Source organism: Eptesicus fuscus, chromosome 14 (genome assembly GCF_027574615.1).
Source record: "Eptesicus fuscus isolate TK198812 chromosome 14, DD_ASM_mEF_20220401, whole genome shotgun sequence".
Lineage (NCBI taxonomy): Eukaryota > Metazoa > Chordata > Mammalia > Chiroptera > Vespertilionidae > Eptesicus > Eptesicus fuscus.
The window spans coordinates 26,230,410-26,243,648 of record NC_072486.1 but is presented as its reverse complement, the minus strand read 5'-3'; the positions used below and the strand labels follow the sequence as shown (position 1 = coordinate 26,243,648).

Genomic DNA, 13,239 nt, shown 5'->3' with positions numbered 1-13,239 from the left:
CTAGGTTATGCTTGGTAATGAAATTCTTTAAGAAAAAATTGACATTAGATCAACTCATTTCAGGAGTTTATTGAATGTCCATTATTTAATGCCTAGCACAATATGAAATGCCTTGGTTTTTTTAGCAATTCAAGTTGTTTGTCAGAAACTCTTATGATTATTTCCAAGTTGAATGTCAAGCTGAGGAGAATAAAAGGGCTAGTGATCATCTGTTTCACAATCTTTATTTACAGACTCATTGTTAACCTTTCTCTCACCAAAATGAGAAAAAGTTAAATTTAAATTATTTATGAGACCTGATCTTCAATAATATAACCTCTTAATTGTGTGAACAAAATTTATAAATTAAGCAGTGACAGAAGAAATAAAAGACTGGATGCTATTCTTCATTAGGCAGTTTTCTACAATCCAGTTTTAAATTCCCATTACCCAGTATAACCCAGTATTCCAAAACTTTAAATTCCTAAGACATGCCAGAACATAAAATGAGGAAAATATTGACTGATTAATTTAAAAATTGAATGTAAGATAAGTCTATTGCAAATCTTGGCCAGCTTTACTTTAAAATAAATTACTAGATGCCTGGAATCCTCTGAATTTAAACAACAAAATATGAAATACAATCAGCTAACTTGCATGATCATAATTTCTACAAGAATTTCTTTAGTGTGTTTTTTTCTTTTTTATTGAATTTATTGGGTGACACTGGTTAACAAAATTATATAGGTTTCAGGTGCACAATTCTACAGCACATCATCTGTACACTGTATTGTGTATTCACCATCCCAGTCAAGTCTCCTCCATCACCATTTATTTATCCCCCCTACACTCTTCCACTCTCCAATACCTTTCCCCCAGCATTCACCACAATGTTGTCCGTGTCCATGACTTTTTCTTTTTCTTTTTTGCTCAATCCTTCCAGCCCCCAGCACCTCCCTCCCTGACAGCTGTCAGCCTGCTCTCTGTCTATGAGTCTATCTTGCTTGTTAGTTCATTTTGTTTATTAGATTCCGCTTATGAGTGAAATCATATAGTATTTGTCTTTCTCTAACTGGCTTATTTCACTTAGTGTAATGCTCTCCAGGTCCATCCATGTTGTTGCAAAGGGTAAGATTTCCTTCTTTTTTACAGCCAAGTAGTATTCCGTTGTGTAAATGTACCACAGCTTTTTTATCCGCTCATCTACTGATGGACAATTGGGCTGCTTCCAAATCTTGGCTATTGTAAACAACGCTGCTATGAACATAGGGGTGCATATATTCTTTTGAATTAATGTCTCGGGTTTATTCAGATAAATTCCCAGAAGTAGAACCACTGGGTCATAAGGCAGTTCCATTTTTAAGTTTTTCAGGTAACTTTATACTGCTTTCCACAATGGCTGCACCAATCTGCATTCCCAACACCACTGCATGAGGGTTCCCTTTCTCTACATCCTTGCCAGCATTTATTGTTTGTTGATTTATTGATAGCCATTCTGACTGGTGTGAGGTGATATCTCATTTCAGTTTTAATTTGCATTTCTCTGATGATTAGTGATGTTGAGCATCTTTTCATATGTCTGCTAGCCATCTGTATGTCTTCTGGAGAAATGTCTATTCATGTTCTCTGCCCATTTTTAATTGTTTATTTGTTTGGTGTTGAATTTAACTTCTTTATAAATTTTGGATATTAACCCCTTATCTGATATATCATTGCAAATATGTTCTCCCATTCAGTGTTTTGTCTTTTCATTTATTGATGGTTTTCTTTGCTGTGCAAAAACTTTTTAGTTTGATGTAGTCCCATGTGCTTATTTTCTCTTTTGTTTCCCTTGCCCAAGGCGATAGATCAGAAAAAATATTGCTACAAGAATGTCTGAGATTTTTACTGCCTATGTTTTCTTCTAGGATTTTTATGGTTTTAAGTTTATCATTGAAGTATTTGATTCATTTTGAGTTTATTCTGTGTATGATATAAGAAGGTGGTCTAATTTCATTTATTTGCACATACCTGTCCAGTATTCCCAACATTTGTGTTTTTAATAATGTGTTTCATGTGCAGATCCTGTTTATGAAGATCTATTAAGTGAAAATAGGAAAATGATCACTAACGAGAAGATAGATGCTTATAATGAAGCTGCAGTCAGTGTTTTGAATAGTAGCACCAGAAATTCTAAATCACATGTTAAGATGTTCAGTGTTTCCAAATTAATTGCTCAAGAAACTATCATGGAATCTTTGGATGGCTTACATCTTCCAGAATCAAGCAGAGAAACTGTAAGAATTCTTGTATCTGTCAGTAGATAGAGACTATAATATCTAATTGTTTAGTAACTATATGTCACTATACATGATAATAAATAATTTTATTGCAGTCTTAATTATTTGTAGTTATTCTACCTAAACATACATCTAGAAATAATTTTTATTTCATCACCTAGCTGTGTATAAAGTGAGAGTTTTTGTGTACTCTGAAAGGGAAAGAAGCTACGGAAAGGAGGAAATGAAACTTCATTTATTGAGTGCTAGTCACTCTTACTATACTTTGTCTAATCAAGAAGCTTATAAGTTCACAGAATACTCATGTTTGAAAACTACAGCTTAATGGTCCTGCCTTAAACTAACAAGATTAAGCCTCTATGAAGAGTACATTTTTAATATGTAGAATAGTTTTGATTTATTTTCTTACAAATAAATCAGATTTCCTTTGATGCCCTAAACACTATTCAATGTACATAGTAAACACTGAAAAAAATCCAGCTTGACAGATGTAAAGGGTTGCTAAGTTCAATATGAAAGAGAACTGATAATTATGAATTTTCATACATAGTACAACAGATATTATTTAGTTACTAGAGGCCCGGTGCACGAAATTCATGCACGGAGGAGGGTTGTCCCTCAGCCCAGCCTGTACCCTCCCCAATCTGGGACCCCTCAAGGGATGTTATTGTTTTCTTATAAAGCAGTGATCCTTAACCTTTTTGAGGATCACATAACCCCTTTGAGTGTTCAGTAAAAAGCAATGGTTACATTCCTCTCCTGCAGAAAAATGCATGTTTGTGTATATATATACACACATGATTCTCCATATACTTTAAGGGGCTTTTGAACCCTCTGGAACTGGTTAAGAACTTGGGGATGGAGTTCATAGGCTAGTATCTGCAAGAGTACTAGGCACAGAACCCAGGGCTAAAAGGGTGAGATTTCCTATATAGTTGAGTATTTTGAATGTTTAGGTTTAAATAATATAATAATCTTAGAGTTCCGATGATGTATAAACTATAAAGTTTTTTAAAAACTAGATTTGACTGAACCTTCAACTAGACAGAATCTTGATACCTTGCCTAGAATATTTTTATTATAATGCAACCATGTTCAAGATGCCACATTAGATATCTTTATTTAACATTAGAAATCTTAAAACTAGCATCCTAAGTGGTCCATAAACTGTAAATCAAATGAAAGGCATATTACAAATATTATTTGTTAAGAATTATTTTTTGTGACAGTTATTTTACATTTTTTTTTTTTTACATCTAAAAACTGGAACTCTATCTTAAGTATCCTGGTATCTTCTATATTGAAAGGCTGATAATTAAAATTCTTTGATCTTTGACATTAGACATTATTTTTAATCATTATTGTTGGAAGTATTACATATGTCCCTTTTTCCCCCCATTGCCCCTTCTAGCCCACCCCAGGCCTTCAACACACTATTATAAAGGCCACAGCCCATTAGCAGCCATGAAATTAATTTTTTTTCCATAAAAAAAATAATACAAAAATGTAAGAGTGCATTATAAGTAGTAAGGGTAGGTATTGTTTCCCGTATATGTGTCTGGGTCACATTATAAAATGAATTTTTCATTACAGATCAGAGCCCAAGAAGTTTGAAAAGCCCTGGACTAGCTATTACAGATTGAAGGAATAGCATTATTTGCATGAGTGGTTGGGAAATGGTAGTAAAAAGTACAAAAGCATTTTGGTTTCAGTGCTGAAAAATCAATAGTATTCACAGGAGAAAATCTAATGTGAAATATATTACTGACAAGATAATAACCAAATAACTTGATTTGTTCACAGAGTGCAATGATTCTTATGAACGTGTATTGCAATAAGATACTGAAGCCTGTAGATGGTTCCTGTTGTCAGCCTCGGCCTCCTCTGACTCTCATGCAGAAGCTAGCTGCTTGTTTTTTCACCTTATCTATTGTCGGATATTTAATTTTTTATATAATTCATCGTAATGCTCATCGGAAGAATAAGCCATGTACTGATTTGGAAAGTGGAGAGGAAAAGAAAAATATTATCAATACCCCCGTGTCTCCATTAGAAATACTTTTACAATCTTTGTGCAAACTTGGCCTGATTATGGCTTATTTCTATATGTGTGACCGTGCAAATCTATTTATGAAGGAAAACAAATTTTATACACATTCAACTTTCTTTATTCCAATTATCTATATCTTGGTTTTGGGAGTATTTTACAATGAAAATACTAAAGAGGTAAGAGTTCTTTTCTTTTTAGCTCATGTTATCCTTATTTCATTATAAACTAGATTAAAAAAAATAATATCATTTATCATGCCAAAATATACAAGCATGTATATCAGAGAGGATAAATGAATGTTGTGGTTATATTTCACTTAGACGCTGTTGCTTTTTTTGAAACATTTTGGAGGAAGTTCAAAGAGTTTCGTGAAGATTGTTGGAAAGTTGAAAATAATGACCTGTGAAAAAGATGTCATGGCTTTGTGTTATTTTGCATTCATGGGGATGGAGAAAGTGCAGTGGCTTCCAATTTTATAATGGTCTTTGAACATGATACATCACTATCTTCTATAGAGCAAAAATATATAATTTTATTAATGAATGCCTATATGCACAAACAGTTTATATTTATACAATCAGACATGTACACACAAATTAGAACTTACATAATGTGGGAAAATGTTTATAATATCTGAAGTTCCTATTTTAGCATTTCTGTAGTTGCTCAGAGTGTTAGTATAATTCCATTGTAAGATATGATTTATTTTAATTAATAAATTCTATTGTAAGAAATAACTCATGAGAATGATTAATCAGTTCTTCATCTCTGGTGGGGAATATTCTAAGGAAATATTCTTTTTTTTTTTTTTTACAATAAAGTGTAAGAGAACTGTAAGATCTTTTTTAACTGAAATCTTAAGACTTTCTTAAAATTAGAAAATGCCATTTTTTTAGATTTATAAACCATTGTCATAGTTTAAATGTACTCTTAATATAAAACCATATGTATCAACTTAAATGCTATTTAAAATTTGTTAGTTCATATTAGTTTTCAAATTCATATATCTTTTATCAAGAAATAAAATGACTATTTTTAATCCCTCCCCCTCCCCGCAAATTCTTTTAACAAAAGCATCAGCTTTATATCCTATAGGAATAATTTTAACATACTTAGTATAAATTGTCCAAATAATAGCTTCATGGTGAATTTTGAAACAGATTTTGGTTCTTTACACAGACTAAAGTATTAAATAGAGAACAAACAGATGAATGGAAAGGCTGGATGCAACTTGTGATTTTGATTTATCATATCTCTGGAGCAAGTACTGTAAGTATATTGAAATTCAGAAAATATCTTCTATCTAAAAGGCAAAGTGTCCCTTCGGAGTTCAACCAGGAGACTGGGAGTTCGATCGCTCGCTATGATGTATGCTGACCACCAAGGGGTGGCGCAGAACGAAGGAAGGCCCCAGCCAGCAGCCGGAAGGTCCTGATTGCCGGCCAGGCCTAGGGACCTCACCCATGCACAAATTTTGTGCACCAGGCCTCTAGTAGGAAATAATGTCACTTTAATGTTTTTTTAAGGGCATGGACTCTTTTGTCATGACATTCTCTATCATTTATTTTCAACTCAATCTTTCTGCCTTCCCATTCTTCTCCTACCACTTGACTTTGAGGATGTGTAGTTTTAAAAGCAAAATCAGTTGTCCTAAAAAGAGAGGGCAATAATTTATTTGTATTTTCTTGGCCTTAATTTTAATGCAGTAGAAGCAGCTGATAATCTAAGGGCATTATTTCATGTCATCCTATTGAACAACTAATTTAAAGTTATCAAAACTCTTTGTAGATGACACTTCATTGTAAAAGATTTGGAATAGGCAAGTGACTATCAAAGGAAATAAATTAGATGATTATATTTTATATTCTACCCTTCACCATATTTTAGGAAGTTTGACCAACTATTTTTACACTTTTAAGTTTAAAAAACTGGAAACTCTCTTGCCTCAGTGTTCAGAGCTCAAGTCCTGATAGACTGCCATTGTAGACCATGTCAGATATGCCATACTTCCTAATATTACTGTCTCCGTGAGATGGGGACCCTTCCTTTGCTCACTCAGTGCCTCCACTACCTGGACAAAATCATTTCTTCCTTCTCCTGAGGATTCTGGTGGTCTGGCGACATCTTGGTTTTGGCAAGGATAGAAAAAAGTATCAGTTACAACACTTTAGCTACATTACAGTTAAAACAAACTTTTAAGGGTAAACTTAGGTGTCTGTCACTTTTCACATAAGTTTTTATACTGAAGATACAAACTGACTTCTCTAAAATATGTTTTAAAAATTTAAGAAACATTCAAAATTTGGGAACTACTGAACTGCTTTACTAATTGTGTTGTTTATATAAAGTACACATCTTTAAACAGTATTTGAATCAATGATAAATTAAGATGACAGGAGACTGTTGCTCTGGAAGGAGTATTTTAAACTTTTCATAGTAGTTAAGGTAAATAATACTAGGGGTTTTCAGATATCTCTAACATTTTGAAAATAATGTTATTCTTCATAAAGTCTATTATATTTTTCAAAATTGGTGATTTCATGGATGGTGTGTTTGAAGAGTAAAAGGCAGAGGAATGAAGTATATTTTTGCTGAAGTTATGTGACTCTGATACATTTATTAGTGGCAGCAGTGAAATTCCTGTGACCTTGCAGCTGAAGGGACCAATTGAAATCACGTAGCTGTGGGAGATCCAGGATGGTCAGAGACCCGAGCAAGGAAAGACGAGGATAGTTAAACTCAGTTTATAAGCCCAGTTCAGAATTTATAGGATGAATTTGGCAAATTCTTTAAAAATGTAACTGGAGATGCATATTGAATCTTAAAAATATCTCTGACATATGAATAAAGATTAAATTAATTTGAGAGGGGGAAAAAGGGTTTTAAGAAAATGCCACTTAGGGACATAATTAATTGCTGACATATTAAAGGGTGATAATAGTGTAAAAAAAAAAAAACAGATAGAAAGAATTAATGGCAGATTAAGTTCCTCAATTTAGTGATTCCAGAAAGGACTTGGATCATAAATGGATACAGGCAATTTGGCATTCTGTTATAATCATTTGCCAAGCCAGCATTCTAATACATCTTAGACTACATTCCAATACATCCTAAATGACAATTAAAAAAAAAAAAATCCCTGTTCTGGAAGGATATACTTTTCATTAACAGATCACTTGTTATGATTAATTAATATATCCCTGTGTTTTATACTATAGCCTTTTGCAGTTAGAAATGACTTATATCTACACCAGCAAAGCTCCATTAGTGTGGGTTGTAACATATTTGGGGACTTGATTCTTGGATATTTAAGAGATCCACTTAATTAAAAACTCCTTTTAACTGCCATAATGATTTTAATTACCTAATCTTAATATTTTTTATTTTGAGTAAAATTATAAAATTTTAGTAGTGCCATGTTTTATTCTAAAACTAGAGGCCCGGTGCACGAATTCGTGCATAGGTGGGGTGCCTCGGCCTGGCCAGGTATCGGGGCCTATCAGGGCCATCTCACCCAGCTCAGCAGGAGGCAGCCCCTGGTGGTCAGTGTGCATCAGCTACTAGTTGTTTGGTCGACCAGTTGTAATGGTCGCTTAGGCTTTTTTATATATATACTAGAGACCCGGTGCACGAATTTCGCGCACAGGGGTGTGCGTCCCTCAGCCCAGCCTGCACCCTCTCCATTCTGGGACCCTATCGGGATCGGGCCTAAATGGGCAGTCAGACATCCCTCTCACAATCCAGGACTGCTGGCTCCCAACTGCTTGCCTGCCTGTCTTCCTGATTGCCCCTAACCGCTTCTGCCTGCCAGCCAGATCACCCCCAACCCCTCCCCTGACAGTGTGATTGATGCCTAACTGCTCCCCTGCCAGCCTGATTGCCCCTAACTGCCCTCCCCTGCAGGCCTGGACCCCCGCAACTGCTCTCCCCTGCAGACCTGGGTCCCCCTAATTGCCCCTCCCTGCAGGCCCGGTCACCCCCAACTTCCCTCCTCTGTCAGCCTAGTCACCCCTAACTGCCCTCCCCTGCAGGCTTGATTGCCCCCAACTGCCCTCCCTTGCAGGCCTGGTCCCTCCCAACTGCCCTCCCTTGCTGGCCATCTTGTTGCAGCCATCTTGTGTCCACATAGGGGCAGCCATCTTTGACCACATGGGGGCAGCCATCTTGTGTGTTGGAGTGATGGTCAATTTGCATATTACTCTTTTATTAGATAGGACTAGAGGCTTGGTGCACGAAATTCATGCACAGGGCAGCGGGGAGTGTGTCCCTCAGCCCAGCCTGCACCCTCTCCAATGTGGGACATCCTTCTCACAGTCCAGGACTGCTGGCTCCCAACTGCTTGCCTGCCTGCCTTCCTGATTGCCCCTAACTGCTTCTGCCTGTCAGCCTGATCACTCCCTAATCACTCCCCTGACAGCTTGATTGATGCCTAACTGCTCCCCTGCCAGCCTGATTGCCCCTAACTGTCCTCCTCTGCAGGCCTGGTCACCCCTAATTGCCCTCCCCTGCAGGCCTGGTCCCCCCCAACTGCCCTTCCCTGCAGGCCCAGTCGCCCCCAACTTCTCTCCTCTGCCAGCCTGGTCACCCCTAACTGCCCTCCCCTGCAGGCTTGATCGCCCCCAGTTGCCCTCCCCTGCTGGCCTGATCACCCACAACTGCCCTCCCTTGCAGGCCTGGTACATCCCAACTGCCCTCCCCTGCTGGCCATTTTGTGGTGGCCATCTTGTGTCCACATGGGGCCAGCCATCTTTGATCACATGGGGGCAGCCATCTTATGTGTTGGAGTGACAGTCAATTTGCATATTACTCTTTTATTAGATAGGATAGGGGCCCAGCACGCGAAATCGTACAAGACCCTGTACCCAGAGTCCCACAGCTCGGCAGGACACAGAAAGAGTCCCGCCGCTGCCGCCACCGCTGCAGGAGGCAGGACCCAGAATCCCACTCACGCCGCCAGAGTCAAGTCCCTGCCCACCCGCGAGCCACACTGTGCACATAGCCCAGCCCACCCGCGCATGCCTGCCACACATGCAGCCTCCTCCTGCTGATCGGTCATTAACAGCGTGATGGCGTGACAAACAGAGGCTTTTTATATAATAGACTTGAGGCCCGTTGCACAAAGATTCGTGCAATAGACCTTCCTTCACCTGGCTGCCGGCACCAGTTTTCTGCCAGCACCAGTTTTCCTCCGGCACCGGGGACCCAGGCCTTGGCTCTAGCCACCCACCGATTGGAGCAGCAGGAGGCGCGGGGGGCGGGACTCGCAAGTCCCACCGCCCGTACCTCCTGCCGGCCCAATCGGTCTCCCCTCAGCGGCGGCCGATCGGGTGGTGGGAGGCGCAGGCGGCGGGACTCACGCGATGGGGGGTGGGGCAGCACGTGGGGGCCACCATCTTTGCTGGGTTAATTTGCATAGTGCCCTGATTGGCTGTGGGCATAGCGAAGGTATGGTCAATTAGCATATTACTCTTTTATTAGGTAGGATATATAGATAGGTACTACATCAAATATTAATGGAAAATTTTAAAAATATTACAGATGGTCTGGTAGATTGCAATTCTTGGTATAAACCATCTTTTAAGACTTAATTTATATCTAAGATGGGTAAAAAAATACTATGAATTTAATATGAAAAGGTACAGCAAGGTAGTTACACCTGAATCAAAAGTCTTAAGGGAAAATTTGTGGGACCAGAGAAAGAAGATAACCAGAAGTCAGCCGCGCTTAGCTACTAATTTTAATGTTGGAATTTCAAATATATTTTTATAACTAAAATTTTATTGTAATATTAGTGAACCAGTGCACGTATTCGTGTACATTGAAAGGAAATTAATTAGAAGGTGGCCAGTGGGGCGGGACTGGGCAAGACGGGCCGGACACGCCCTGGAGCCAATCTCTATCCGTCCCTCCCCAGCGTCTGCAGAGTGAGCAGAGTCCCTCTGGCAGGTGGGGTCCCTCGGCCTGGCCTGTGGGGATCAGGCCGAAACCGGCTCTCCGACATCCCCCGAAAGGGTCCCAGAGTGCAAGAGGGCACTCTGCAAAGTTGCTGTCATATAGGGTGTGGAACACAAATGCAAGTGTGCAGTAAACCAGATTCGGGGCCGACAGTGCCCAGCAACAACATAACCCACAGCCAAAGGTGGAATCTCGTGGCCCCACAAGGAATCGGGATCCCTCCTCTTTGGTTTTGGGTATGATAATAAAATAAGGTCAGGTATTTTTTTCTGCTTAGAAGATACTAAAATATGTAGGGATGATGTCATGTCGTCTGAGATATACTTAAAAATTTTATTTTATTTTATTTTATTTTATTGTTTAAAGCAGTGGTTGCCAACCGGTGGTCCATGGACCACTGGTGATCCATGAGGTCCAAAAGGTTGGCGACTGCTGGTTTAAAGTATTACCTATGTCTCCTTTTTACCCGATTGACACCTCCCCCAGCCACTCCCACACCCCAGGACAAGCCCCCACCACTCCAGTGTCTCTGTCCATTGGTTATGCTAATATGCATGCATGCAAGTCTTTTGGTTGATCTCTAAGCAACCCTCCTGCTCCCCTGCCTTCTCTCTGAGGTTGGACGGTCTGTTCAGTGTTACCTTGTCTCTGGATCTATTTTTGTTTATCAGTTTATGTTGTTCATTATACCCCACATATGAGTGAGATCATATGATATTTATCTTTCTCCAACTGGCTTATTTCGCTTAGCATAATGCTCTCTAGGTCCATCCATGCTATTACAAATGGTAAAAGTTCCTTCCTTTTTACAGCAGTGTAGTATTCCATTGTGTAGATGTGCCAAAGTTTTTTAATCTACTCATCTGCTGATGGGCACTTAGGCTGTTTCCAAATCTTAGCTATTGTAAATTGTGCTGCTATGAACATAGGGGTGCATATATCCTTTCTGATTGGTGTTTCTGTTTTCTTGGAATATATTCCTAGAAGTGGGATTACTGGGTCAAATGGAAGTTCCATTTTTAGTTTTATGAGGAAACTCCATACTGTTCTCCACAGTGGCTGCACCAGTCTGCATTCCCACCCGCAGTGCATGAGGGTTCCTTTTTCTCCACATCCTCACCAGCACTTGTCGTTTGTTCATTTGTTGATGATAGCCATTCTGACAGGTGTGAGATGGTGCCTCATTGTTGTTTTGATTTGCATCTCTCGGATGCTTAGTGACTTTGAGCATGTTTTCATATGTCTCTCGGCCTTCTGTATGTCCTCTTTCGAAGAGTGTCTATTTAGGTCTTTTGCCCATTTTTTTATTGGATTGTTTATCTTTCTTTTGTTAAGTTGCAATATACTTTTAAAATGGCTTAGCATAATATGTATATAGATATGTATTGTACTATTCTTGCAACTTTTCTCTTGGTTTAAAATATCTTAAAATAAAAAGTTGAGAGAATTATTACATGAAATTTGTAATCATCCAGCATTATCAGGAACTTGGCAAATTGTTGTGATAGTGTTTAATTCCATTTAAATGAATAGTTTTTGCTGTTGAAATACAAGAACCAAGTCCCCACTTTGTAGGCCTAGCCCCAGTCTTGAAGGGACTTGAAAGGATATTTTATGGAGAGTGGTTAAAGTAATTAGTAATGGTTAGCTTAGGTTTGACATCTGCTTTTTTAAATACTTGTAGAACTATTAGATGTAATTAAACCTGTGCATATGGTTCCAGAACTAGATTCTTCATTTATGGTAACCACTACCACAGGTGACTGTTGAGCACTTGAAATGTAGCCAGTCAGAATTAAGATGTGCTATACTACATAAACCAGATTAAGTATGACTAATGTGATAAATGCATGCTAACTTCAAAAACTTAGTATGAAAACAATATAAAATATCTAATTACATCTTGGAATGATAATATTTTAGATATATTGAGTAAAAAAATAAAATATACTGATTAAAATTAGTTTCACTTGTTTCTTTTAATTTTTTTAAATGTTCTGGTGGCCACATTAAAAATTTACTGTGTGGCTCACTTTTTTTTTTTTTTTAATATATTTTTATTGATCTCAGAGAGGAAGGGAGAGGTAGAGAGAGACAGAAACATCAATGATGAGAGAGAATCATTGATTGGCTGCCTCTTGCACGCCCCCTGCTGGGGATTGAGCCCGCAACCAAGGTACATGCCCTTGACCGGAATCGAACCCGGAACTCTTCAGTCCGCAGGCCGACGCTCTGTCCACTGAGCAAACCAGCTAGGGCTGTGTGGCTCACTTTTATTTCTGTTGCACAGCACTGCCCTAGAGTGCTGAAGTTGGTAGTTGTATATAGAGTTAGATTTCAACTTTTCATGAAAAGCAGCTATATAGCAATTAAGGACCATCTGAAAATGGAATGGATTGCCTTTGGAATTTGTATGTTTTCTGCTACTAAAAAGGTGCTCAGATATTTGAAGGAAACATTTTAGAGAACATTCAAGAATGAAGTAAGAGCACAGGTTTAGATTAGGTAAATCTTGAGGTTATTTCAGTAGTACATTTTCCACCTTCATCCCTGTGATTCTAATATGTTACACCTTCATTAAAAATTTCTGACCTAAGGATAAGACATTTAAAAGTAACTAATAATGAAGGGCATATGCCTGGGTTGCAGGCTTGATCCCCAGTGTGGGGCGTGCAGCATTCTCCAATCGACAATTCTCTCTCATCATTGATGTTTCTATCCCTCTCTCCCTCTCCCTTCCCCTCTCTGAAATCAATAAAACATTTTTTAAATATTTATGTAAATTTAGTAATTATCCCTAAAACAATATAATTGCAAGTGTTGAATGTCATTGAACAAGCCTTGAAAAGCTAATTTTTTTAAAACTGTCTATTAGTTCTATTGTAGAGATCATGAATATGCATCTAAAGGACCAATGGTTAATGAATACTAGTAAGTGGAATGATAGTGTTTTAAGGTTATAAGAATCAGGACTTT

General features: G+C 38.4%; 1 protein-coding gene across 5 annotated transcripts in view; it reads left to right on the top strand.

Moving 5' to 3' along the window:
- The window catches only part of CASD1 (CAS1 domain containing 1), a 44,831-nt gene that overhangs the window by 18,196 nt on the left and 13,396 nt on the right, over window positions 1-13,239 (top strand). For all 5 annotated transcript variants that reach the window (XM_054726182.1, XM_054726178.1, XM_054726183.1 and 2 more), the window contains 3 exons: window positions 2,041-2,255; window positions 4,062-4,484; window positions 5,488-5,577. In XM_054726182.1, the coding sequence (XP_054582157.1) occupies window positions 2,041-2,255; window positions 4,062-4,484; window positions 5,488-5,577 (728 nt within the window). The remainder of the gene's footprint in view (window positions 1-2,040; window positions 2,256-4,061; window positions 4,485-5,487; window positions 5,578-13,239) is intronic.